This window comes from Rhinoderma darwinii, chromosome 11 (genome assembly GCF_050947455.1).
Source record: "Rhinoderma darwinii isolate aRhiDar2 chromosome 11, aRhiDar2.hap1, whole genome shotgun sequence".
NCBI lineage: Eukaryota > Metazoa > Chordata > Amphibia > Anura > Rhinodermatidae > Rhinoderma > Rhinoderma darwinii.
In genome coordinates this window covers 26,238,747-26,265,931 of record NC_134697.1, presented here as the reverse complement: position 1 = coordinate 26,265,931, position 27,185 = coordinate 26,238,747, and the positions used below count along the sequence as shown (strand labels likewise).

General features: G+C 43.5%; 1 protein-coding gene across 1 annotated transcript; it reads left to right on the top strand.

Moving 5' to 3' along the window:
* Positions 1-693: 693 nt before the first annotated feature.
* On the top strand, positions 694-21,796 carry LHPP (phospholysine phosphohistidine inorganic pyrophosphate phosphatase). The gene is made up of 7 exons (XM_075843189.1): positions 694-851; positions 14,908-15,095; positions 15,375-15,528; positions 17,126-17,189; positions 17,271-17,363; positions 19,665-19,756; positions 19,828-21,796. The coding sequence occupies exons 1-7, from the start codon at positions 733-735 to the stop codon at positions 19,928-19,930; spliced, it is 813 nt and encodes a 270-aa protein (XP_075699304.1). The 5' UTR covers positions 694-732; the 3' UTR covers positions 19,931-21,796.
* The last annotated feature ends 5,389 nt before the right edge of the window (positions 21,797-27,185 follow it).

The following is a 27,185-nucleotide window of genomic DNA, read 5'->3' as shown; positions in this document are numbered from 1 at the left end:
GGTTCTCGCCATTGGTGGGTTCCAGCGATCAGAAAATGATCACCTTTCCTGTGGGTAGGTGATAATTTATTATTTTGGGAAAACCTCTGAGTTCACACGTTGCGGATTTGTCGCAGATTTTGTTGCGGTTTTGACGCAGATCTGATCCTTTTGCATGGCAAAGTGTAAAATCTGCGCTGAAAATCTGCGTCAAATCCGCGACGTGTGAACTCAGCCTTAGTAACAACACTATTTAAGATGATTGGCAAATAGACAAAATAGTTTTTGTCTACATTTTCCCAGTATTATAAATTCCTAAACATAACACCCTAAAATGGTGACCTAACTAAGAAAAAGAAAAAAGTTAAGACAATCAGAATGTAGGAAGACAAAAATAAAAAAAAACTTTTTGACCTATAGAGGATGTGCATATGTGGCACACACTTATGGGGGAATTTATGAATGAGGCAGTTATGGGGTATCTTTCAGGAACTTTTGAGCCAATAATGGTTGTAAATAACACACGGGGTGGGTTGAACTATTTTTGGAATTCCATTTCTATGTTGTGAATCATTTTATGGTTTCTATGTGTTCTGACCTCAGTAAATATTTGACCTTGTAAAAAAACAAAACATCATTATCAACGAGGTAAAAAAGGAGTTCTGCTCCAGAACTACACGTCCCATCCTGCATCACTCCTGCGTACGTCATCGGTAGGCGTGGTCCGCCCTGCCACTTCTGAAGCTGCTGGTCATGGCGTCCTGGGCTTGTGGGGTCCGGGCGGTGCTGCTGGACGTCAGCGGGGTTCTGTATGACAGCGGCGGCTCAGCTGGAGGCTCCGCCATTGCCGGCTCTATAGAGGCCGTCAGCAGGTAAGGTGCCCGTAATGAGACAAGAGGGCGTGGTTTGTACATGACTAGGCGGGGTCGGAGTTATTAGGAGAGGCGGGGTTTAACTCGTAAACTTTCAGCCCGTTATAGCAAGTGAGACAATCCGGTTGATACAATTTGGTTGTTACAATGTGGTGACTATATAGTCTTGTAATTCCACATCCAGTGAAGCCCTGCCTATTCTTCACCATATTAACTAGAGATTGTCCTCTGATACTAGTAATACATGTAATAGGACAGCCTAGAAGAGAGTTGTTCTTTTTATGTCTGTGTTTCTAATCATGTGGCATAATAATATTCCAGGAGTAATGTATATTAGTGAGAACCGGACCTGCATTTATACAGGACCAATATGCAGCGTGTGACGTATTCCTAAATTTGTCATATGGCATAAGTGGAAATCTTTAGTAGATGAGACGTACAATTTCTACTTGCAGCTTACATCCCCATTTTTCTAACACTTCGGTCGCCTACACACTTTTTTTAATTGTTTTAAAACTTAAACAACGCCATCAATCAAAACTTTTAAGGCACTTTTTCACCAGCGTTTTTTGGTGACTTTTTATTTAATGTCATTTTGTACAGTTGTTTTTCCTGCCATTTTTGAATTTCTATAGAAATGCCTATAGAAAAAGATCCCCACCCATTTATATATGACACGACCCAGACCTAAGGCATTTGATTTACAAGTGCATATGACCCTCTTCTTAGCACCCCAATATTAATAAAGACCCCAGTATGTCTAAACCAATACAGAGCCCAGACTTCCCTCCCCTCATGCCTGCAGTTCTCTGTACTCCTGGCGCCACCGCAGACTGTCTTGGCGCAAATACAACTCCGCTCGCAACAAAACAAGTCATCCTACAGCTACATTAACTAATTAAAATAAAGTTATGGCTGTTGGAATGTGGTGATGAAAAAATATTAAACAGCATGCTTGTAATATAAGGAGAGACCTCCCAAACTCCTGACAGGGCAGTCACGGCTCGTATGAAGCAAAAAAATCTATCAAAAAGAAGAGCAGTAGGCGAGACAGAGGCTACTGAACACCACCTTGGAGGGGTGCACATAGGAGAGACCGTGGCTACTGAACACCAGCTTGAGGCAGGGGGTGCACATAGCAGACACCGTGGCTACTGAACACCAGCAATGGGCAGTGCACATAGCAGACACCGCAGCTACTAAACGTCAGCTTGGGGGGGGGTGCACATAGGAGAGACTGTGGCTACTGAACACCAGCTTGGTGGGGTGCACATAGGAGAGGCCGCGGCTACTGAACACCAGCTTGGGGCGGGGGTGCACATAGGAGACACCGCGGCTATTGAACACCAACTTGGAGGGGTGCACATAGGAGAGACCGTGTCTACTGAACACCAGCTTTGGGCAGTGCACATAGTAGAGACCGCGGCTACTGAACACCAGCTTTGGGGGGGGGTGCATATAGCAGACACTGTGGCCACTAAACGCCAGCTTGGGGGGGGCGTGCAAACAGCAGACACTGCGGCTACTAAATTCCAGCTTGGGGGGGGCACATAGGAGACACCGCGGCTACTGAACACCAACTTGGAGGGGTGCACATAGGAGAGACTGTAGCTATTGAACACCAGCTTGGGGCGGGGGGTGAACATAGGAGAGACTATGGCTACTGAACACCAGCGTGGAGGGTTGCACATTGGAGAGACCGTGGCTACTGAACACCAGCAATGGGCAGTGCACATAGCAGACACCGCGGATACTAAACGCCAGCTTGGGGGGGGGGTGCACATAGCAGACACCGCAGCTACTAAACATCAGCTTGGGGGGTGCACATAGGAGAGACCGTGGCTACTGAACACCAGCTTGGTGGGGTGCACATAGGAGAGGCCGCGGCTACTGAACACCAGCTTGGGGCGGGGGTGCACATAGGAGACACCGCGGCTACTGAACACCAACTTGGAGGGGTGCACATAGGAGAGACCGTGGCTACTGAACACCAGCTTTGGGCAGTGCACATAGTAGAGACCGCGGCTACTGAACACCAGCTTTGGGGGGGGGTGCATATAGCAGACACTGTGGCCACTAAACGCCAGCTTGGGGGGGGCGTGCAAACAGCAGACACTGCGGCTACTAAATTCCAGCTTGGGGGGGGTCACATAGGAGACACCGCGGCTACTGAACACCAACTTGGAGGGGTGCACATAGGAGAGACTGTAGCTATTGAACACCAGCTTGGGGCGGGGGGTGAACATAGGAGAGACTATGGCTACTGAACACCAACGTGGAGGGTTGCACATTGGAGAGACCGTGGCTACTGAACACCAGCAATGGGCAGTGCACATAGCAGACACCGCGGATACTAAACGCCAGCTTGGGGGGGGGGTGCACATAGCAGACACCGCGGCTACTAAACGTCAGCTTGGAGGGGTGCACATTGGGGACACCACGGCTACTGAACGTCAGCTTGGTGGGGTGCACATAGGAGAGGCCGCGGCTACTGAACACCAGCTTGGGGAGGTGCACATAGTAGGGAGATCGGCCAACTTTTGCTAACTTCTTCTTTTACAGAGCGGTTACTGCACTCCGTCCTTGCTGCGCTGAACACCAGCAGAGGGAGCGGTGCTGTATTTTGTGCTTGCCACGTGTTTAGCAGCGACAAACACAATGAAGCACTGCACTCTCTCCTGGTGATCAGGCCCGCCAAGCGCATAATGAAGCACCGCGCTCTCTCCATGTGTTCAGCGCCACCAAGCATACGGGGGTATTGGACACCAGGAGAGGGAAGTGTGCCAGCCCATCATGCCCCACGTGCCGGCTGTGGCATCGGTGCCACAGGTTGCTGACTCCTGGCCTAATACGTAGTATGCATGAGACTTAAATTTGGGGGGTAAATGTCAGGCGGATTTGCCTATTGCAAATCCATGCTGTGTGAATATGGCATTAAGGTGGCACACAGAGTTCCTCCAGCAATGCTTCTACTGGAGAATATCTCTTTAATGCAACATCTGATTGAACAAGCTACAATGTATTTTTTAATCTCAGATTCCATATGGATCTGAGAGAACAAACCTTTGTGCGCTGCGTGAGTGCGTTGCGTAAAACTCACGACATGTTCTATATTCTTGCGTTTTTCACGCAACATGCACCCATTAACTTCAATGGGTGCGTGAAAACAACGCATGCCACACGGACGGTCCTGCGTTGCATGCGCGAAAATCACGCAAGAGCTGTCAAAAGGATGAATGTAAACAGAAAAGCACCACGTGCTTTTCTGGTTACAAACATCCAAACGGAGTGTCAAATTAGAGATGAGCGCACCGAACTTCACCGGGTTCGGCCGAACTCGTTTTGACCGAACCCGGCAAAAAATGTTCGGGTACGCGACGTCAGGAGACAGTCACTGCCCACGGTGCTCAAAGACTTAAACTGTTTCAGCACCATGGACAGTGACTTTCGATCACAATATACATATACGTGTAAAAAAAAACAGAAGTTCTGACTTACCGATAAGTCCCGGCTCCTTCCTCCAGTCCGACCTCCCGGGATGACAATTCAGGCCAAGTGACAGCTGCAGCCAATCACAGGCCAAGCACAGGCTGCAGCCAATCACAGGCTGCAGCGGTCTCATGGCCTGCCGCGTCATCCTGGGAGGTGGGGCCGGATGACAAGAGAGGGACGCGTCACCAAGGCAACGGCCGGGAGACCGGACTGGAGGAAGCAGGCAGTTCATGGTAAGTTTGAACGTCTTTTTTTATTCACAGGTTGGTGTATATTGTGATCGGCATTCACTGTCGAGGGTGCTGAAAGAGTTAATGCTGATCAGTTAGCTCTTTCAGCACCTTGGACAGTGACGGGCGTCGACTACCTCATCTCTATGATGGCGGCTGCGTGAAAATCACGCAGCCGCGCATCATACACGGATGACACACGGAGCTGTCAAATGCCTTTTGCGCGCGCAAAACGCAGCGTTTTTTGCGCGCGCAAAACGCACACGCTCGTGTAAATCCGGCCTCAGGGTTACATGGTGGAGCATCGTTAATAGGCTTTCTTTTACCTTGTTGCGTGTGTTGAATCTGTGTAGTGACAAGTGTATTGAATAAATGTTTTCATTGGGAAGTGTGCCTGATCAATAAAGGGCAGAAGGGGGTGACATTCTTATGTGAGCTCAGCAAGACTCCCTTGCATATGAATAAGCAGGCTGGGTGGACATTTACAGCGTATTCTTCTAGATTTGCACACAACTTCTGTCTGAAGAACTTGCAATAAAATTGTGAAAGTGACAGGAGAAGTGAGCAGCTGCTGGCGGGTGTCAATGAGGTCTCCCACCAGGCAGAACAAGACATTGCTTGTGAGGAGTGCACTCCTAAATATCCCATAACATGATCCTGCTCTATAGGACGCTGTCTGCCTGGGGTGTTACGCTTGGAATTTATAAACCGCGCTATTTGCCTTTAAAATGTAAAACCTTTACAAAAGTTTTTGTTCAATCAGACTTACAATGTAATGATGCCATGTTATATAGAGGTAGAACTACATAGAAGAAGCTATAGACACACAAAAGGTCTTGTAATAAAAGGCTTGAATAACCTGCCAGTTGTAATATACAGTACATGGATTTGTGCGCTTATTAGCTACAAACTTCATTGATCAATGTGCGAAGTTGCTGGATGTGAATTATTGAAATTCCCATTTAGACTTGGCAATTTTTTTTGTCCACTGTTTTTGCAGAAACTTTAGTACTGAGACTCCTCCGATCGCTAAAACGAAGCAGCAGAAGCGCTAGGATGAGCGCAGATACTATTGAATGTGGCGCCGCTACCGTAACGGCTGCTAGTGGCGCCACATGGCATGGGGGGGGGCAATGGTGGGCGGCTCGGGCTCCCACATGCCGCGGGCCCCGTATCAGCCGCTATGGCCGCTGCAGCGGTAGTTATGCTGCCTCCTAGACAGGGGCTGCCTCTAGAAGCAGAATCCCAGGCAAGAGCATTGACAACGCCCTGGCCGGGGATTCCACTCCTGGAGGAGCCATGATGGCAGCGTCAGTACCCGGCGTCAGTACCCCCACTTGCCCGGATTCGCTGGGTGCTGACGCCGGCCCTACTGCAAACCATCTGACCACTAAAGCTACAGGCTGCAGCCGTCGCATTGGATGAAACGTTATCCCAGGAGGCCGGCCAGGAAGAAGAACAGAACATAGCGTTGCTGTGACAACGCTCGGGAGTTTTTTTGTTTTTTTTTCGAGCTGCTATTTTTGGGGCGGAATCGCTGGGTGAAGTTATGAACGTTTTCGCTGCGTTTTTTTTCCGCAGCGTGGGCGTGAGATTTTTTTAAATCTCATTGACTTTGCTGCTACTGTAAATGCTGCGAAATGTCCGCACGGTACTTCATTGCGGAAATTCCTCAGCGTTCACGTGGGAACCCGGCCTTACTATGTACTCTGACGGTGTATATGGTTCCTCTCCTAAGGACATGATCTATTTACAGAAACAATTATCTTGTAGTTATTTTACTGATCGACACATTCATGAAATATTGCGTTTTAGTTACCTGCCAGGAATGTACTCTCAGTCTAACATAGAACTTATTTTTACTTACCCAATAAAAATGATTGTTACTGATGTGTCTATTGTGTCGATTTAATGAGGGAACAGATGCCCTGATCACAATTCAGCAGCCGATTAATGATTAAATAGCGCAGAGGCATCTACGCAGCAGGTAATTGTTTTACCAACACAGATGTTTTGTGGAAGTCGTAAAAGATCAGAAGAGACGATTGTCTGCTGGAATTAGGATGACATTAACCTCCTGCCATTCAGAGCGTTACGCTGCATATGATGATCAGGAAGGCGGCCTGGAGGTAAGAGCCCTCAATCTGAGCTGCCAAAGTCTGCGCCACTTTTTATTGCCCTGCATTTATTCCTGTGTCAGACAATTTTATCTTTACTGGAATTCTCCGAAGTGATTTTTAGATTTTTGAGAGAGAGTTTAGGTTTGCGCCAAAACATCATTCCAAAAGCACATTATATTTTACGTCCTGATAAATGGTTTCTGGTCAGAAGTATTGGTTGTTTTAACTGGGAGAAGTGACACTTTGGTATTATGGCTCCATAGAACCTTCAGTGGTATTTTCTTATAAAGAGCAGGATTGTGATGTAGGATGTGTTAGGGCTGGTCAATTGATCGAAAAAAAAGAAACCCAAATTCAGTGCAATTAAACATCATTTTTTCCCCCAGTTTCAACTGTATGGCTTAAAAGCACGCAGCGTATCCAGCCTGTGCGCCTCAGGGAATTCCGCCTGGAATGTCCACTGCGGAATACCGCCGCACTTAGTCGGCCTGCTAGCAGGCCAGCCTCCTGGGATGACATCTCATCCCATGTGACCGCCGCTACAGCCTGTGATTGGCTGCAGCGGTCACATGGGTTTAAACGTCATCACATTAGTTGTCTTTTTTCCTGAGTTGCTTTTTTTGCAGAAAACCCGCAAGAAATAAGCAGCATTTAAGCAAATACAAATAACATGCTGCAGAATAGAATTCTGCACCGCAAGTCAAATTTTGAGCTTTTTTTCCGCTCAGTATTTAGGCAGCGTGTGGATGAGATTTGTTTTATCTCATCCACTCGCGCCTGTCTGCGCTGAGCCACACAGACCGGAGGAGCAGAAGAATCTCCTCCACTTGTCGTTCGAAGTGGGTTAGGTGGGTATTTATTTTATTAGCCACTATTGGGGCTGTGTGGCGGCAGTTATGGGGGCTTTATACAGTGTGATGGGCAGTTATAGGGGTATTATATTGTGTGGAGGTCAGTTATGGGCGGCGTTGTACTGTGTGGAGGGCAGCTTTAGGAGTATTATGCTGTGTGGAGGGCAGTTATGGGGCATTATATTGTGTGGAGGGCAGTTATGGGCGGCATTATACTGGGTGGAGGACAGTTATGGGCGGCATTATACTGTGTGGATGGCAGGTATGGGCGGCATTATACTGTGTGGAGGGCAGTTATGGGGGCATTATACTGTGTGAGGGCAGCTATAGGGACTTTCTAATGTGTGGGGAGCACTATAGGGCAATATACTGTGTGGCCTAAGGCTATGTTCACACACTAAACTAAAAACGGCTGTAAAATATGGAGCTGTTTTCAAGGGAAAACAGCCTCTGATTTTTAGCCGTTTTTTTTATGCATCAGGCATTTTTTGCTGCATTTTTACGGACGTTTTTGGAGATATTTTTCTATTGACACAATTAAAAACAGCTCAAGAAATGACATGCACTTCTTTTTTACGGGGCGTTTCCTTACGCGCCGTTTTTACAAAAGACCACTTAAAAAAATGCCCCGTGGGAACGAAACACCGTTTTTCCCATTGAAATCAATGGGCAGATGTTTGGAGGCATTCAGCCTCCATATTTTGAGCCGTTTTTCATAGCGTTTACGGCCCGAAAAACGGCTGAAAATGGGCCGTGTAAACATACCCTCAGGGTGGATTCACACAAGGAATTGTTTGGCCAGATGGGAAATGTGAGTTAATAGGAATTTGCTGTTTTTGCTGGATGTAATGATATTTAGTATGTTCCGGTCACGGAATAGCGGCCGAGCTGCAGTACTAAGCGAATGTAATTTGTCATATAAAATCTAGAGGTTACAGTTCAAACAAGCTGGTAATATAGTCAATATATGTTGTAGCATACGAAATACGAGCTAATTCCCAAATTCATGTTTCCAAAAGTAGGAGTGTCAAATCACATATCTCTCCATCTAGCATAGATCCAGTTTTTATAACTCCATACTATATGATAAACATACTATAAACATGAAAATCTACACATATATAATACGTTTAATTAAAAACAACAGCTACTCATTAACAATTATTTCATATTTATCAAAAGATGTTAATATTAAATGATAAATTATAAAAAATAAATGTATATGCACAAAAAATATTTAGACAGTAACATCAATTATAAGAAAGATATGCATTGCAACATAACTATATATAATTGCGCTTACCACTGAATTCTATCTTATATAGTTACGTAAATATGACATAGCAATGTTCTGTATAGAAATCAATTTATATGCATATATAGAGTTTTTTCCACTATCTTACTATGAATACCACGGTGAGGTACTATAGAAATAAAAAATATCAAAATATTTTATATTCTTAGATGTAATATCTATGATATACTCATTTATTTTATTATGTTAATTATCTTCAGATCCCAGCACATTATTTGTTGGTATGTGTAAAGCCCAATTTTATATGTTTTCTTTCTGTCTTATGTTTTGACTTTTCTATTTAGATCGGTTTGTTTTTACATATAATTGTTTAATTTCGAAACAAGATGTAACATCGGTATTGATTCAGCACTCATTCACACACAGGTACTAAGCCCTATTTTTATGCAGTGTGGAAAGCTTGAACCACGGTTTAATACGCGGTTCTGAAGTAAGCCAGTATATTTTCCCCTTTTCTACATCGGGGCTCTTGTAAATAAAAAGATAATGCAGCAAAAGGGAAAACACAGCAACTAAGCCAACGTTGCTCGTATAATAATTCTTCTTTTTTTTTTTTTTTGTAATAACAAAACTACAATAACAGAGTAGTAAGTCAGATTTCTGTGTTTTAATACAAACTGACATATATAATGATTTAAAAGATACGACAAATTTTCCTGTGTTTTAGAAACACACAAGCTGTTCGCAATCATTTAATTCAGCTGGCCTCCTAGCTCCACCTAGTAAAACACAGTATATAAGTTCATATCCTTGGGCCCTAGTGTGTGAATGGATGCCATGATTAAGAGCACCAGCCGTGCTTGAAACGCGTAGGCGCTGAATACCTACAAAATACTGCCTTGATGCCTGAATGCACCTGATATCGAATTTTAATTTTTGATACAAATAAAAGTGGGACCGAGATCCTTTTTAAATCACATACCTGCAGCGCTGGATCAAATTCTTTCCTAATCCACTATTGTTTGCCGCGGACCGTCGCGGAGATCCGGGCGAGGCGAAGGTGTCGGGTGCTGGAACGGTGAGCTGGAGGCTTCCTCCCCTTTACTGCAGTACTATAGCTCTGCTCCTATTCAAGTGAACAGAAGCAGAGCTGCAGTTCGGCAGCACGGCCGCTATGCAATGTACGGAGCCAATTTCTTCCGGCTCCGTACATTGCATACTGTGCTATGACATCCGTTGCCCGCAGGCAGCCGGAGCAGCAGATCGGTGTGGGTCTCCGGGTGTCGGACCCGCACCAATGATATACTGATGACCTATCCGATGGATAGGTCATTAGTTGTCCAGTAGTGGACAACCCCTTTAAGCCTTCTTCACATGGCCGTGTTTCGTCCGTGAGATACAGAACGTATGTCGGCCGTGTTTCCCGGACCGAACACCGTTAAGGGAGCTGGATTCCTAGCATCATAGCTATTAATGCTTCTGTGAGTCACTGTCTCCCCATGGGACTACTATTCGAAACTGTAATCATGTTTTCAGTACAGGACAGTATTCCCGCGGGGAGGCAGTGACGTCACAGTGATGTCACTAGACATGTCATACAAGAAAGTGCTGATGATGTCACTATATTTAAAGAGTCAATATCTTCATATAAGTGTAGCTGAAATAATGAAGACATAAAGGGTCAAAATTTGGCCTTCAAAGGCTGATCTATAAAATTATGGCTGCTAGGGGAAACTGTCAAGTTATCTTCTGTATATTCCAGGGTGGGTGGTCACTTATTGAGAATATTTACCGTAACATGAGAGAACAGATGCTGGCTCGGTCCTTTCCTCCCGTCACCCTCTGCTCACTGTTCTGAGAAGGTCGCATAGTAATTTATTAGGGATAATTGGTCCCTCGTATGCTTTGTTCACCTGCATCATTACCCTCTAAGTGTGCCACGCTTCGCTGGCACATTAGTAACGTACGCTGGGATCTCGTTATCTCTTTATCCAAATAGCCTCATTTAAAAGAGAAAAGCTCATGTTATGAAGGGCAATTACACATTAAGTGTTATGTGTCATTTTCATCTGTTTGATGGCCACTGACAAGTCATAGAGGTGCGTTTAACCTCGAGATATTGAGGCTTGAGGCACCGCAATGGCTATGTCTCTGCACCCCCACCTCCTATTCCAGGTTCTGCACTAGTGCAGTTCATACTTAACCTCACTATTGGCTTTGTCCGCACAACTAACTTTTTCTGTTACATTATCTTGAGAGGAATTTATTATAGTATGTGCAACTTGTGGTGACGTGGGGTAATATAGTAAACTATAACTATGGGCTGATGGGTAAATTAATAGTATTGTATTTGTATATTGCCTCAGGTGCACCCATTATTATTTAGAGTTCCTTCTGTATTTCATTTAGCATTTAGTTGCCCAACATATATGTGGTAAAAAACAACAGATTTAATGGGAAATGCATGTCGGTGTCCACCGATGCTCATATGTATGGAGAAAGCCTGCGAAGTTCAAGAACAGCTGATAAAAGTTTGATAAAGTCGCCCATAAAAAGGTTGAAGCTTCTACAACCATGTTTAGTCCACCTTGATGGCTCTTGTCTTTAGAAAACCTCTTTTATATATATATTGGGTGAATCTAATTCTAGATTGTTAGAAAGGAACTTTTTTAGACATTATTGAACTGGAGATCTTCAGAATGTGTACATTACAGATAATTATTGAAAGACTTATTTCACATTACATTTATATGACAGAGACATATGATGATCCGAAATTATACCAAAATACAGTAAAACCTTGCAGTGAAAAAAGGTATTCTAGAAGGGTGGTCCTCTCAAAGAAAAAGGCCAGTATATATATATATATATATATATATATATATATATATAATCGGTCCTTCTCAATGAATTAGAATACCATCAAAAAGTTAATTTATTTCAGTAATTCAATTCACATAGTTGAACTCCTATATTGTATAGATTCATTACACACAGAGTGATCTATTTCCAGCATTTTTTCTTTTAATGTTGATGATTATGGCGAACAGTTAATGAAAACCCAAAATTAAGTCTCTCAGAAAATTAGACTATTGGGTAAAAGTTGAAGATGGTGTCACACTCTAATCAGCTAATCAACACAAAACACCTGTAAAGGTTTCCTAAGCCTTTAAATGGTCCAAAAGTCTGGTTCAGTAGACTACACAATCATGGAGAAGATGCTGACTTGACAGCTGTCCAGAAGACAGTCATTGACATCCTCCACAAGGAGAGTAAAGCACAAAAAGACTTTGCTAAAGAAGCCGGCTGTTCACAGGGTACCGTATCCAAGCATATTAATGGAAAATTGAGAGGAAGGAAAAAGTGTGGTAGAAAAAGGTGCACAAGCAACAGGGATAACCGCAGCTTTGAAAAGATTGTCAAGAAAAGGCCATTCAAGAATCTGGGGGAGATTCACATGGAGTGGACTGCTGCTGGAGTCAGTGCTTCAAGAGCCACCACACACAGATGTATCCAGGACACGGGCTACAACTGTCGCATTCCTTGAGACAACGTCAGAAGCGTCTTACCTGAGCTAAGGAGAAAAAGGACTGGCCTGTTGCTCAGTGGTCCAAAGTCCCGTTTTCAGATGAAAGTAAATTTTGCATTTCATTTGGAAATCTCGGTTCCAGAGTCTGGAGGAAGCGTGGAGTTGCACTAAATCCAAATTGCTTGCGGTCCAGTGTGAAGTTTCCACAGTCAGTGATGGTTTGGGGGGCCATGTCATCTGCTGGTGTTGGTCCACTGTGTTATATCAAGTCCAGAGTCAGCGCAGCGTCTACCAGGTAATTTTAGGGAACTTCATGCTTCCCTCTTCTAACAAGCTTTATGGAGATGCCGATTTCATTTTCCAGCAGGACTTGGCACCTGCCCACACTGCCAGAAGTACCAATACCTGGTTTAATAACCACAGTATCACTGAGAGACACCAGACCCAACAATGCAGATGAGTTGAAGGCCGCTATCAAAGCAACCTGGGCTTCCATAACACCTCAGCCACAGGCTGATCGCCTCCATGCCACGCCGCATTGATAACACCTCAGCAGTGCCACAGGCTGATCGCCTCCATGCCACGCCACATTGATGCAGTAATTCATGCAAAAGGAGCCCCGACCAAGTATTGAGGGTATATACTGTACATACTTTTCAGTAGGCCAACATTTCGGTATTAAAAATCATTTTTGAAATTGGGCTTATATAATATTCTAATTTTCTGAGAGCCTAAATTTTGGGTTTTCATTAACTGTTACCATAATCATCAACATTAAAAGAAAAAAATGCTGGAAATAGATCACTCTGTGTGTAATGAATCTACAGTATATAATATGAGTTTCACTTTGTGAAATTAATTACTGAAACAAATTAACTTTTTGATGACATCCTAATTCATTTATTTATTATTTTTTATATATATACTCACACCGTGGATATAAAAAGTCTACACACCCCTGTTAAAATGACAGGTTTTTCTCATGTCAAAAAATCAGTACCAGATGAATCAATTCAGAACTTTTTCCACCTTTAATGTGACCCATAAGCTGTACAATTCCATTGAAAAACAAACTGAAATATAAAAATAACAAAACTACAATAATGTGGTTGCATAAGTGTGAACACCCTCTTATAATTGGGGATGTGCTTGTGTTCAGAATTAGCCAATCACGTTTAAACTCATGTTAAATAGTACTCAGTACACAGATGCCATTATTTAAAGTGATTCTGAAATACCCCATATAAAGTTCAGCTCTTTCTATTAGGATTTTTCTGACGTTCTCTTTGTTGCATGTGACAGCAAAAGCCATGGTCTGTAAAGAGTTTACAACACATCAAAGGGATCTGATTGTTAAAAGGCATCAGTCAGGAGAAGGGTACCAAAGAATTTCCAAGGCATTAGATATAGCATGTAACACAGGGAAGACGGTCATCAAGAAGTGGGTTACATTTGGCACAACAGTGACATTACCAAGAACTGGACGTCCCTCAAAACTTGATGAAAAGACAAGACGAAAATTGGTCTGAGAGGCCTAGAGCAACATTAAAGAAGCTGCTGGACTTTCTCGCATGTGCTGGTTGTGTATGTGTAGTGCATGTGACAACAATCTCCCGTATTCTTCATATGTCTGGGCTGTGGGGTAGGGTGGCATGACAGAAGTCTTTTCTAACAAAGAAAAACATTCAAGCCCGGCTATGTTTTGCAAAGACCTACATAAAGTCTGCCAAAAGCATGTGGGAAATCGTGTTATGGTCTGATGAGACCAAGGCTGTACTTTTTGGCCATATTTCCAAAAGGTATGCTTGGCGCAAAGCCAACACTGCACAACACCAAGAGAACACCATACCCAAAGTGAAGAATGTTGGAGGCAGCATTATGCTTTGGGGCTGTTTTTCTGCAGCTGGAACTGGGTCTTTAGTCGGGGTGAAGGGAATTATGAACAGTTCCAAATATCAGTCAAGATGAAGAGGAATTTCACCTTTCAGCATGACAACGACCCAAAGCAACAAAAGAACGGCTTCACCAGAAGAAGATCAAACTTTTGGAATGGCCCAGCCAGAGCCCAGACCTGAATCTTATTGAAGATCTGTGGGATGACCTGAAGAGGGCTGTACACATGAGATGCCCTCGCAATCTGATAGATTTGGAGAGCTTTTGCAAGGAAGAGTGGGCAACAATTGCCAAGTCAAGATGTGCCATGCTGATAGACTTCTACCCAAAAAGACTGAATGCTATCATAAAGTCAAAGGGTAATTCAACAAAGTATTAGTTTAAGGGTGTGCAGATTTATGCAACCACATTATTTTTGTTCTGTATTTTTATTTTTCCACCCTAAAATATTACAGTTTGTTTTTCAATACAACTATACAGATTATAGGTGACATTAAAGGTGGAAAAAGTTCTGAAATAATAATAGTGTACTGATTTTTTGACATTTAGGAGGGAAATCAAAAATCATCACAGACAAAATCTAGTCTAAATCAGGGTCGGTCATCTCAAAGAGAATATGCTCACTGTATGTACTTGAATGTATTAAATTTGGTACTATCAATAAAGTTCCTGGTTTTCTTTATTAGGATCCGGGAAGCTGGTTTGAAGTTGCGATTCTGCACGAATGAGTCTCAGGCCACAAGGGCTCAGTTTGTACGTAAGCTGCAGAAGTTTGGTTTCAACATATCAGAAGAAGAAGTCACGGCTCCCGGCCCCGCTGCAAGAAAACTGATGCTGGAACAGGGATTGCGCCCTCACTTACTGGTCCATGATGGTGAGTGGTAAATGCTTTACACTAGACTAAAGACTGGTAGTAACTATACAGGACTGGATAATGACAAATAATAGATCTGAGAATGGTTTGCACAGATATATACTATTCCATACTGTTCTAGTATTTATATTGCACATGACACTTTTTTATTATTTGGTCATTGAACCCATTATATTTTGGAAACCAATGACTAAACCTGGCACATCCCTTCTAATAGAATTGTTTACCTGTACAGATTACTGAATGATATCGACATGTCTATTACTTTACTCGTTTTAGATCTCCTCCCTGAATTTGACTCCATTGATAAATCCGAACCCAACTGTGTGGTGGTTGGAGACGCTGCCGAAAATTTCTCCTATCAAAATGTCAACCGAGCATTTCAAGTGTTACTTAGTCTGCAGAAACCAGTGCTAATGGCTCTAGGGAAAGGGTAAGTGGTTGAGTTTCTTATGCGTTCCTGTTATTATCTACAGTAAGCCTTATTTTGCCTTGTTTTCTGCATTAAAGGGGATTTCTCATAAAATAATTTTTCACCTATCCACATGATAGGTGATAAATGTCTGATTGGTGGGGGTCCAACCCTGTAACCCCCAACGATACAGAGAACAGAAGCTTCATAGTGCCCTAAGTGAATGGAGCGGGACTGCGCATGCTCGGCCGCTGCTCCATTCACTTTCTATGTGGCTGCCGGTGATGGCTAAGCTATCTATCTAGTGTTAGTGGTAATTCTCTAGGCACTATGCACTTTATTACATAATGGCAATACAGGGGTTATCTTGCACTAATATAATTTTTTTATTGTGATAGTTGGCTCTGCAAAGAGCACCTACAAATCTGCATTTCTGGTTTGTGGGTCCTAAGGCTGGCCATAGACTTAAAAATTCTATTGGACGAACGGTCATTCAGTAGACAGCCATCATGCCCAGCTCATTTTGGGGGATCATCCTGTCCAGCTCACTTTGGGGGATCATCCTGTCCAGCTCACTTTGGAGGATCATCCTGCTTAGCTCATTTGGGGAGCCATCCAGCAGTGACATTAGACCTCAAATAAAACAACAAAAAATCCAATAAGTACAGCTCAGATTGACTTCTGTAGGTCAGACATGATATTCAGATACCTTTTTTGTGAGCTCTTTTTCAGAAATATCATTGATTCTGTTGGGGGTTGTAGTTTTTTTGAGACCAAGAACACGCTCTTTAAAACTGAAATGTATTTCTCACCTGGAAATAATCTAATCTCATCAAATGGGTCATTAGAGTAGTGGTTAAAGGAAAATTCCACCTTTTAGTTACCTTCCAATATAAAAATCAATGGTCTAGAGAAATCATTTGAATAGCTCAGGATCAAACCAAAACCCAAATTTCATAGTATTGTGCCAAAAGATAATCTTGGTAACAATCCATTAGCTGGAACCCCCAATGATCTCCAGAAAAAAAAGACCCTGTAACACCCCCCCCCCCCCCCCAACAGCAAGTGAGAAGTGATACTTCTTTTGCAATGGCACTTACAACAAGTCTTTCCAGAGATTCTAGCCATAAGGTACTGCGCACCGCTTCCTTCTCACAGACCCTCACTTATGTTATCTTATATCTTATGACATTATGACGTCGTTCCCCTTTTTTCCATTATCTTGCAACATTCAACGTTCCATGGACTCAGATTGGATCTGGACCACAACCTACATTGGTTCCTGTGTTTTTCTGTTTTAACTTGATGGACGTGTCTCTTTATTATTTATTTTTTATTTTTTGTCTCAGTAACTTTGTAAAAATAGCTTTTCTACTATGGTATGCAAACATATTACAGGATTAGTTGTCTTTTTTTTTTAGGTATACAGTCGTACGAGTTCTATGAACACATTTACCATCTTATGTTGGGAAAAAAACTAATAGTATTAAATGAAAAACATTTACAAATAAACTAAAGGATTAGCATTTTTGTTATGGCTTTTCGGCTGATTTGGTCCTTGTGTTTTTCACCTGGTGACGGGTTTACATTACACGCTTTGAATATATATATTTTTCAGACGTTATTATAAGGAAACTGACGGTTTGAAGTTGGACGTGGGAGCCTACATGAAAGCTCTGGAGGTAAGCGTGCCCTTTATGTTGTATGCACACATTGGGCATTGAGTCACTGCAACTTGGTAACTCCCCTTCTTTCTTGATCAGTACGCCTGCGATATCACAGCGGAGGTTGTGGGAAAGCCATCCAAGAACTTCTTCATGTCTGCACTGGCAGAAATGGGAGTGCAACCACATGAGGTAGTATACGCAAAAAGAATGTTGCCATCCTACATCTATACATATACATCTGTACATTAGTAATGTCTACCGCTTTCAAGTGGAGAAATCGCCTATAACCAGTTTGCTGTTTTTATTTTCCAAAGGACCCCTGAAAAATGATAGCAGGAATCTCATTAGACACTATGAGCAACTGCACCACTTTTTTCTCGCGCTACTTTTGACCAATGTTCCCCAGAGAGTCCAGGGGTGCAATAGTAATGTATGATCACATACATATTTTAGTTGAGAAAATACATATAGTGCACATCAAAGATATGTGATACAGTAGGAACTGATTACCCAGTGGTAAATTATAACCAGCATTGCTGATATCTTTCAGAGTAGGCCCAATTAAAGAGGCTCTGTCACCAGATTCTCTAACCCCCATCACCTATTGCATGTGATCGGCGCTGCAATGTAGATAACAGTAAAGTTTTTTTTATTTTTTAAAAACATTAATTTTTGGCCAAGTTATGAGCTATTTTATATATATGCAAATGAGCTTTGAAATGGACAACTGGGCGTTTTTATTTTGTTATGTCCAACTGGGCGTGTATTGTGTTTTTAACTGGGCGTGTTTATGTGTATGACGCTGACCAATCCGTGACCAGTCAGCGTCATACACTCATCTCCATTCATTTACACAACAGCGATGTGCAGCCGCATACACAGAGATTAACATTACTGCAGTGTCCTGATAATGAATACACATGAAATCCAGCCTGGACGTGATGTGTATTCAGAATCCTGACACTTCTGACTCGCAAGAGAAACGAAATCTCGTTTAGCTCCGTAATCTCGCGAGATTTAGTTTCTCTTGCTGCAATCTCACAGAAAAGATTCAGAAGTGTCAGGATTCTGAATACACATGACGTCCAGGCTGGAGGTCATGTGTATTTATTATCAGGACACTTGTGTATGTGGCTGCACATCGTTCTAGTAAGAACGCTGTGCTGCTTGTAAATGAATGGAGATGAGTGTATGATGCAGACTGGTCACTGATTGGTCAGCGTCCTACACGTAAACACGCCCAGTTAAAAACACAATACACGCCCAGTTGGACATAACGAAATAAACACGCCCAGTTGTCCATTTCAAAGCTCATTTGCATATATATAAAATAGCTCATAACTTGGCCAAAAATGAACGTTTTAAAAAAAAACTTTACTGTTATCTGCATTGCAGCGCCGATCACATGCAATAGGAGATAGGGATTAGAGAATCTGGTGACAGAGCCTCTTTAAATGAGTTGTCTCTGATATGGAGAATCCCTTGTCTAAGTGATGACCTGCTTGTCATGAGATGATCTCCACTGGTCCAGCTCCTAAAAACTCCCGTTCTGAGCTGAGCTTTTGCTGTGTGTAGTGGCACTTAAAAATAATTCAGATAAACATGGCATCTATTTAAATGAATCAAATGAGTCCTCCATAGTGGGAGTCTCTAGCTGGATTATTTTTCATTCCTCAAAATGGTTCATGGTATATAGATTCAACGCAGCCATAGGTACCTGAGATACAGCGATGTGGTGGTTATGAGGTCTCTGGAAAAGGTGAACCCAACTTCTTCAAGCGGTGGTGTGAACCTGAGCATGGTGACTTCGACAACACATAAGCAAACGAGTCACATCATTCTCTCTACAAGGGAAGGACGGTTGAGTGAGTGCCAGCTACACCCTGAAAGGTGGGGTCATTTCAAAGAGGACCTGTCCTCTCTCCTGACATGTCTGTTTTAGTCAATACTTGTATTCACCATAAAATCACAATTCTGGACCATCTAATCTTAGAGCTCTTTTTTAAGAACATTGCGTTGTACTGTTTCTCTGTTGTTCCTCCTAGAAATGTATGAATAAATTTACAACTGGGTATTACCATTCCCCTTATCAAAGGGGCGTGTCCATACACCGTTTGATACTGTGAACACCGGTTGGACAAAGTCTCAGAATGTAAGGACACGCCCCCAACTGGTAACACCCAGTTGTCAATTTATTTAGAAATTTGTAGGAGTAATAACAGAGGAACAGTACAACACAGAGTTTTAAAAAAAAGATGCTCCAGAATTTTTATTTTATGGGAAATACAGATATGTCAGGAAAAATTACAGGTGTTTTTTAAGATTTTCCAGGTAAGAGGAGGTTATTATACAGATTATTAGCACTACCCCTTTAGTGGTCTCGAACCTGTGGCTCTCCAGCTGTTATTGTGAAACTACAACTCCTAGTATGCCTTGACAACCACAGGTCCGAGGTCACTGTCTTATACTGTATATTAACTTGAATTGCAGGCTATAATGGTTGGAGACGATGTGGTTAATGATATCGGTGGGGCACAAAGCTGCGGTATTCGAGGAGTACTCGTCAGAACAGGAAAATACAGGTTAGACCAATGAGAACCATGTCTTCGCATGTGTATATAACACAATATATCATAAATGTCTTCTCTTCCAGGCCGAGTGATGAAAGCCATCCTCAAGTGACTGCTGATGGATATGTGGATAATTTATCACAAGCAGTGGATATCCTCCTCACTTCTAGGATAACTGGGCAATGACCTCATTCTTCATGGTCTCTTACTCACGGGCTAATAGGAGCAAGATAAATTTTTGTTTAGCAAGATTTTTTTTTTGTTATATGATTAGAAAAAACAATGGAGCAGCAATGCAAGTAAAAACTACACATGTGATTTGTATGTAGCTTTACTGTTTGCTTTTTTTTTTTTTTAGCACTTTAGAATATACTGCGGTTTAAAAGTAAAAAAAAAATAACATAAAAAATGCCACAAAATAGCAGCGAGGAAACACTGCACTGTGTGGATGTAAAATTCTAGTGCAGTAAAAAATTGTGGTATTATTTTGCAGGGAAGATCAGCACCTCTGTCTTTCCTACTGTCAACAAAATAATCTTCAGGCCAGTCTCACATGTCCGTATTACAGGCGTCACACCACTTTCTTCTCTACTTGCTTTATTTTTGCTTTATATACAGTATGTCAGTTTAGTAACAGCAGCGCCATTTGTTGGAGTAACTTCAACCGCCACGGTACTGCCATCTGGTCCGGCAATGGTGAGCACACAAGAAACAAGCGGCCCAACCGTACTTTGTGCGTCTGTGGTTCTTCAAAGAACTTCCCTCTAGTTGGCAGAGCACTTTGGAGGAAGGCGAGGCCAGTTGCCCCCTATGAGTGATCTTTCTTAATAAGCATTTTTTCTGCCAATTTAAACTCCATCAAAAAAACTTTCTAAAAATGCTACCGTTATTAAAATGTGTTTTTGGTGGCGGTTTTCTTTTAGTGTTATTTTTGCAGTCCTGTAAAGAAGCCCATGGGAAAAACGCTTGAAAAAACTTTTCCTAACCAGAGCATGCTGCGCCACTGACCACAGAATTGCCTCAAAAACTCCACAAACCCAAAAAACACAGTTGCATGTAGTGCATTTTATATTTCACTATAGACTTAATAAATGTAACATCTGGCTGCAGGCAAAAATGCTACAAATATGCACAAAAACACAGCAAAAAAAACTGGGTGGACCATGCTCCAGCAGGTCACATTTCAAGTATGAGGTGCACCAAATATCATCTTGTGGATCAGTATTTCTTCGTGCCATCCGCCAGTGGGAGGAAGTAGGCAAATATTTCAGCTTTTACTTTCTACTCAGACCCAACCTAATTCTCAGTATAGGGTACCATTTTTTTTTTACCCAATCCCCTTCTTTTTCGTTTTTTTGCCATTTTTGTTTGTCGCATCTTTTACAAAAAGCAGCGTACTGAAGGTGTGCCGCCTTTTTTCTATAGACTTTTCATTGTAACGAAAAGACACAACTTAAAATACATCATAAAACACATTTTTAAAAACGACAGGCAGGAGATGCTTTCTGAAAAAAAAAAAACTTTCTGAGCCCGGCCTTACAGAACATTTTATAACATTAAAAGGATCCATTGACTAAAGGTTATGTTCACTCTGATTATTTCATTGGGTAAAAAGTGCTGACAGATCCTTCAGAGCGTTCGTAGGCAAATGTTTCATTTTTTTTTTTTTTTTTTTACATTTTGTTTTTTTTTCCAAAATACCACTGGATTTCATCACCTGATGTACTAAATGGTTGGCTCTGATGTTTAATTGGAAAGCACAAGTTCCGTATACCGAGGCCGTAAATCAATGCTGGAAGCTTTTGACCATGAGCAACCTAGTCAGAGAAAAGTTTTTTACGGGAACTTTATCAAAACTGGGTCAAAGGAAAAGTTAAGCAGTTACCCAAATCTGTTTTGATAAATTTCCCCCAACGCGTTTTGGACAATGTAACTTTCTAATTAAAAGGAGTCTAGTTATAATTAAACAAGATAATTACGTCTCTTTCTGAACTGGAATTAATGTTTTGGATTTTGTAATATGTAAGTAAAATTGTTTCCAATGAAGATAAACTGGTTTCGTGTGTTTATTGATGAAATGGGTAATCTCATGAAGACAACCTTTTTTTAAAAAAATAGGCCCTCTCCATATTCCAGCAGCTTTGCGTTCACCTTGTGATACACACGGCATGATAACTTTATTATGCAGGCTAGTTCAATTAAGACCATACCAAATTTATATATATATATTTATATTTTTATTTTTTTTATGTAATCTGTACAATATAAACTGTTTTTTTTCTCGCCACATTCAAAGATCCATAACATTTGTATTTTTATGTTGATGGGGCTGTATGAAGTCTTGTTTATTTGTGGGACGACTTGTACTTTTCATTGGTAATATTTCGGAGTACTGAAGACTTTTTTTAATCACTTTTTATCCAGTCTTTTCTGAGGCTGAAAGATAACACCAACATTGCTTTTTCTTCCTGTTCTTTTTACGGCATTCATTGTACGGGAAAAATAACGTGATCATATAGTACGGGTTGTTACAGACTCAGCGACTCCAGTTTTGTGCTATTTTTTTAATTTTATTTTTTATTATTGGTTTCTTATTTTTCCCTACAATAAAGCATGTTTTACTGGAAAAGAAAAGTGTTTTGTTTGTTTTTTTACTAGGGTTGAGTTTATTAATACTTTGAATCACTTTTGCTTTTACTTTACAAAATGTATTCGTCCCACAAGGGGACTCGAACATGCAATCCTTTAGGCCTAATTCACACGGACGTGTCCGTTTTGCGCGTGAGGTGCTTTTCTGTTTTCATTCATTTATTTTACTACTGTAGCTCGGATAACACGCAGCACCCGGAAGTGCTTCCTTGTGCCGTGCGCGATTTTCACGCACCCATTGTCTTCAATGGGTGCGTGCTGCGCGAAACACGGGCAAGTATAGGACATATCGTGAGTTTCACGCAGCGCACATACGCTGCGTGAAATTCACTGACAGTCTGAACGACCCCATTCACTAACATAGGTCTGTGCGACGCGCGTGATTTTCAACGTAGCACGGACATATAACACGTTCGTGTGAATAAGGCCTTAACCACTTAATTAATACACTGCACTTATTATGTAGGTCAGTTTGTATACCTGTTAGAATTATTCTGACAGGACGATTATTAGGCTTTGCCTTTGTTAGGCCCCCTGCTGCCATGGCAACACATCAGCACCGATGGACTGACAGACGGAGCGCCTTCTCTCTCAAACTCCTTATATGCCACGGTTGCTATTAAACACAACATCTAGGGCTTAAACAGCCAGGATCAGAAATAGCTCTGATCCAGGCTGTTGCAGCAGGGTGTCCACTGTATGTTACAGCTGACACCGGCTGCAGATGGAGCAGGCTCAGCTGCTGAGCCCACACCATCACAGCGCTGTACATTCCGCTGTGCATTAGGTCTCTTCCCGCTGCCGGAAGGAGTTAAAGGAACCATAGCCGGCCTTAGCTATGTTCGACCAGTGCGGTCGCACAGGGCGCCAGCCGCCACACAGCAAGAGGGGCGCCAGCGGGTGTGTGTATCCCCGTGCCGTTGCAACTACCAGCGAGGATACACACACTAACTGCAGTCGCACCCGGGCGCTTCTTCACTTAGTAGCCATCGCTACCGCTGTAGCAGCCATAGCGGCTGCTAGCAGTGACACCGGGCATGAGGGCGGTGGCGCCGCTAGCAGCTGCTGTGGCTGCTATAGCGGTAGCGACGGCACTATAGCAGAGCAGGGAGATATCTCCCTGCTCTGCTGTCTACTAGCGCCACTGTAGCTCCCTTCAGCTACAGCGGCGCTAGTAGACAGCAGAGCAGGGAGATACCTCCCTTGCTCTGCTATAGTGCCCCCCTGTAGATATCAAAACCCCCCCCCCTTCCAGGATAGCGCCACTGTAGCTCCCTGAAGGAGCGGAATCCCCGTGTGGCCGGGGATTCCGGTCCTGGAGCGCTGTTTGATGCCTCTCTCCATATATGGACAGTGACATCAGGGAAAACTCCTGAAGCGGAATCCCCGGTCACAGCATTGCAGACTCTATGATCGGGGATTCCACTCCAGGAGAAGCCAATGACGTCATGGATACAGACGTCAGGAGCTTCTCCTGGAGTGGAATCGACGGTCATAGCGTCTGCAATGCTGTGACCGGGGATTCCGCTTCAGGAGTTTTCCCTGATGTCACTGTCCATATATGGACAGAGGCATCAAGCAGCGCTCCAGGACTGGAATCCCCGGCCACACGGGGATTCCGCTCCTTCAGGGAGCTACGGTGGCGCTATCTACATGGGGGCTGTGGGCTGTGTGGCACTACCTACAAAGGACAACTGTGCAGGAGCACACAAAATACCCAGCTTTCCCGGATATCAAAAAAAAAGTGTGGAAATAAACTAAGATATAACTTTTATTTAATCTAGATAAAAGGATTAATCCTTTACTCAGACTAAATAAAAGTTATAACTTAGTTTATTTCCACACATTTATTTGATAGCTGGGAAAGCTGGGTATTCTGTGTGCTCCTGCACAGTTGTCCTTTTTTGAATGTCTATTGCCCGCCAGCTATCGGTCATTTCGTAATCCTTGCACTACCTACAAGGGGGCTGTGGGCTGTGTGGTACTACCAACCAGGGGGCTGTGTGGCACTACCAACTAGGGGGCTGTGTGGCACTACCAACCAGTGGGCTGTGTGGCACTACCTACCAGGGGGCTGTGTGGCACTACCAACCAGGGGGCTGTGTGGCACTACCAACTAGGGGGCTGTGTGGCACTACCAACCAGTGGGCTGTGTGGCACTACCTACCAGGCGGCTGTGTGGCACTACCAACCAGGGGGCTGTGGGCTGTGTGGCACTACCAACCAGGGAGCTGTGGGACACTACCAACCAGGGGGCTGTGGGGCACTACCAACCAGGGGGCTGTGGGGCACTACCAACCAGGGGGCTGTGCGGCACTCCCTACCAGGGGTATTTGCGACACTTCCTACCAGGGGTCTTTGCGACACTTCCTACAAGGGAGCTGTGCGGCGCTACCCACAAGGGGGCTGTGCGGCGCTACCCAGAAGGGGGCTGTGCGGCGCTACCCAGAAGGGGGCTGTGCGGCGCTACCCACAAGGCGGCTGTGCGGTGCTACCCACAAGGGGGCTGTGTGGCGCTACCTACAGGGGGAATCTGTGAGTGGGGGTCTGATGGTCATTTTACTGAGTGGTGGGCTTATGGTCATTTTGCAGTGAGTGGGGGGAAGATGGTCATTTTACTGTGAGTGGGGGGCTGACGGTCATTTATCTGTGAGTGGGGGGCTGATGGTCTTCAAGTGGTTTCCACCTCTGACCTCCAATTGAAATTAATAGGAGGCAGAAGATACCTGCGGCGCTCGTTTGGAGCTTTTTTTCCTGCATCTTTTGCATTCGCTTCAACAGCTTAAGAAAAAACACAAAAAAAGGTCAGTTGCTGATGGAATTTTGCGGCAGATGTTTTTTGCCTTACAAAAAACGTGTGTGAACATGCCCTACGAGTGGAGTGCTTGTTCTTAGCCGTTTTCTGTCTTTCTAAAAACAATTTTTGGTAGGGGGGCCCTGAGGAAATTTTGTTTTTCCAGTGCTGCCTCCGAAAAGGTTGGGAAACTCTGTACTAGGGTCCCGTCATGGAGCAGCTCAGTTCGTCATGGGAACTGGGTCTAGGTGAGTACAATTTTTGTTTTTGTTTGGGGGCACTGTCTACAAGGGGGAGGTGCGGGGACTGTATGGCACGATCTACAAGGGGGAGGTTGAGGGGACTGTATGGCACTGTCTACAAGGGGGAGGTGCGGGGACTGTATGGCACTGTCTACAAGGGGGAGGTGCGGGGACTGTATGGCACTGTCTACAAGGGGGAGGTGCGGGGACTGTATGGCACTGTCTACAAGGGGGAGGTGCGGGGACTGTATGGCACTGTCTACAAGGGGGAGGTGTGGGGGGCTGTATGGCACTGTCTACAAGGGGGAGGTGGCGGACTGTATGGCACTTTCTACAAGGGGGAGGTGGGGGCTGTATGGCACGATCTACAAAAAGGAGGTGGGGGATTATGGTACTGTCTACAGGGAGGCTATATGGCACTATACTGGGGGGCATTATACTGTGTGGGGGCCACTAAGCGGACATTATACTGTGTAGGGGTACTACAGGGGGCATAATACTGTGGGCACAATTAGAGGACAAAATACCTTGAAGGGGTTGTAATATATTATATTATTATTATACTGTATGGGGGCACTAAAGGGGCATTATAATTTTTTTATGGGGCTTTTTTTTTTAATGATGGGGTGGGGCGCCGAAAGATCATTTCGCACAGGGCGCCATCTATCCTAGGGCCAGCCCTGAAAGGAACACTCCGCTCAAAGATGAAAAATCCGCCAGGACATGGTTTTTTACATTGTATAGTCTTTGTGCTTCCTGTTATTTGCTGTTACTACATATTTTCTACATTGCAGCATCAAGTGGCGGCTATCTCCATGACATGAGTCAGCTGAATGTTAATTACCTCTCCTTACATAGATATCAGTGGGCGGGTGCATACAACTAAGCCCCTCCCAGGCTGGGAAAATGAAGCTGCCTGTTACGCAGTGTTTTCAGGCGTTTTTCAGGGCGTAAACACCTAAAAAAAACGGAAACTGAACGCTTCCAAACATTCAGACGTAAAAAGAAGTGCATGTCACTTCTTGAGCCGTTTTTCTCAATAGAAAAACAGCTCCAAAAACGGCTCAAAAAAATGTATCAGAAAACGTTTGATGCTTTAAAAACGGCTGAAAATCAGAGGATGTTTTCCCTTGAGAACAGCTCCGTATTTTACAGCCGTTTTTACTTTAATGTGTGAACATACCCTAAGAAACAATGCATCATGAAGCCTGACCGACAGAAAGAAGAGGGACTTAAACATTAATATTGTCCAAGCTCCATCATCACCGGTGTCCTATTAGTATCCTGCAGGGGAGTAGTCATCATTGTAAAATTATGCGATTCTGTCATTTCCTATACTGACTCCGAAGTGGCTCAGGACAGCACTGCTATGTTGTTATTGCGGCACAGACTACAACTGCGGACTAGTAGGGGACATTAGGAGATCTCTGTTACAGCACCATTCAGGTAAATGACACTTTGGAGACTTCTAGAGCGCCATGACTCCGACCAAAAGCAGCATTTTCAGTTTTTTACTTTTGTGACCCTTTAATGAGGAATTGTTTGGCTAACAAAAAGCTTAAGGGGGCCCCGTTCTAGAGATAGGTGCGGGTCTCAGAGGTGGAACCCACATCTATCGGACATTTATGACATATCCTGTGTATATGTCTTAAATGTCCTTCATTGGAAAACCCCTTTAACCCTATGAGAACCAAGACTTAGGCCCTATTCAGACAATCGTCATTCATGTCCGTGTGCTCTCGGAGTGTAGAACGGA

What these genes read in the sequence shown, in the direction of transcription:
- LHPP (XM_075843189.1), top strand. Translation starts at nt 733, where the DNA reads ATGGCGTCCTGGGCTTGTGGGGTCCGGGCGGTGCTGCTGGACGTCAGC. An exon ending in CTAATGGCTCTAGGGAAAGG is followed by an intron (nt 15,529 to 17,125) that starts GTAAGTGGTTGA and finishes TATATTTTTCAG; the next exon opens with ACGTTATTATAAGGAAACTG. An exon ending in GTCAGAACAGGAAAATACAG is followed by an intron (nt 19,757 to 19,827) that starts GTTAGACCAATG and finishes CTTCTCTTCCAG; the next exon opens with GCCGAGTGATGAAAGCCATC.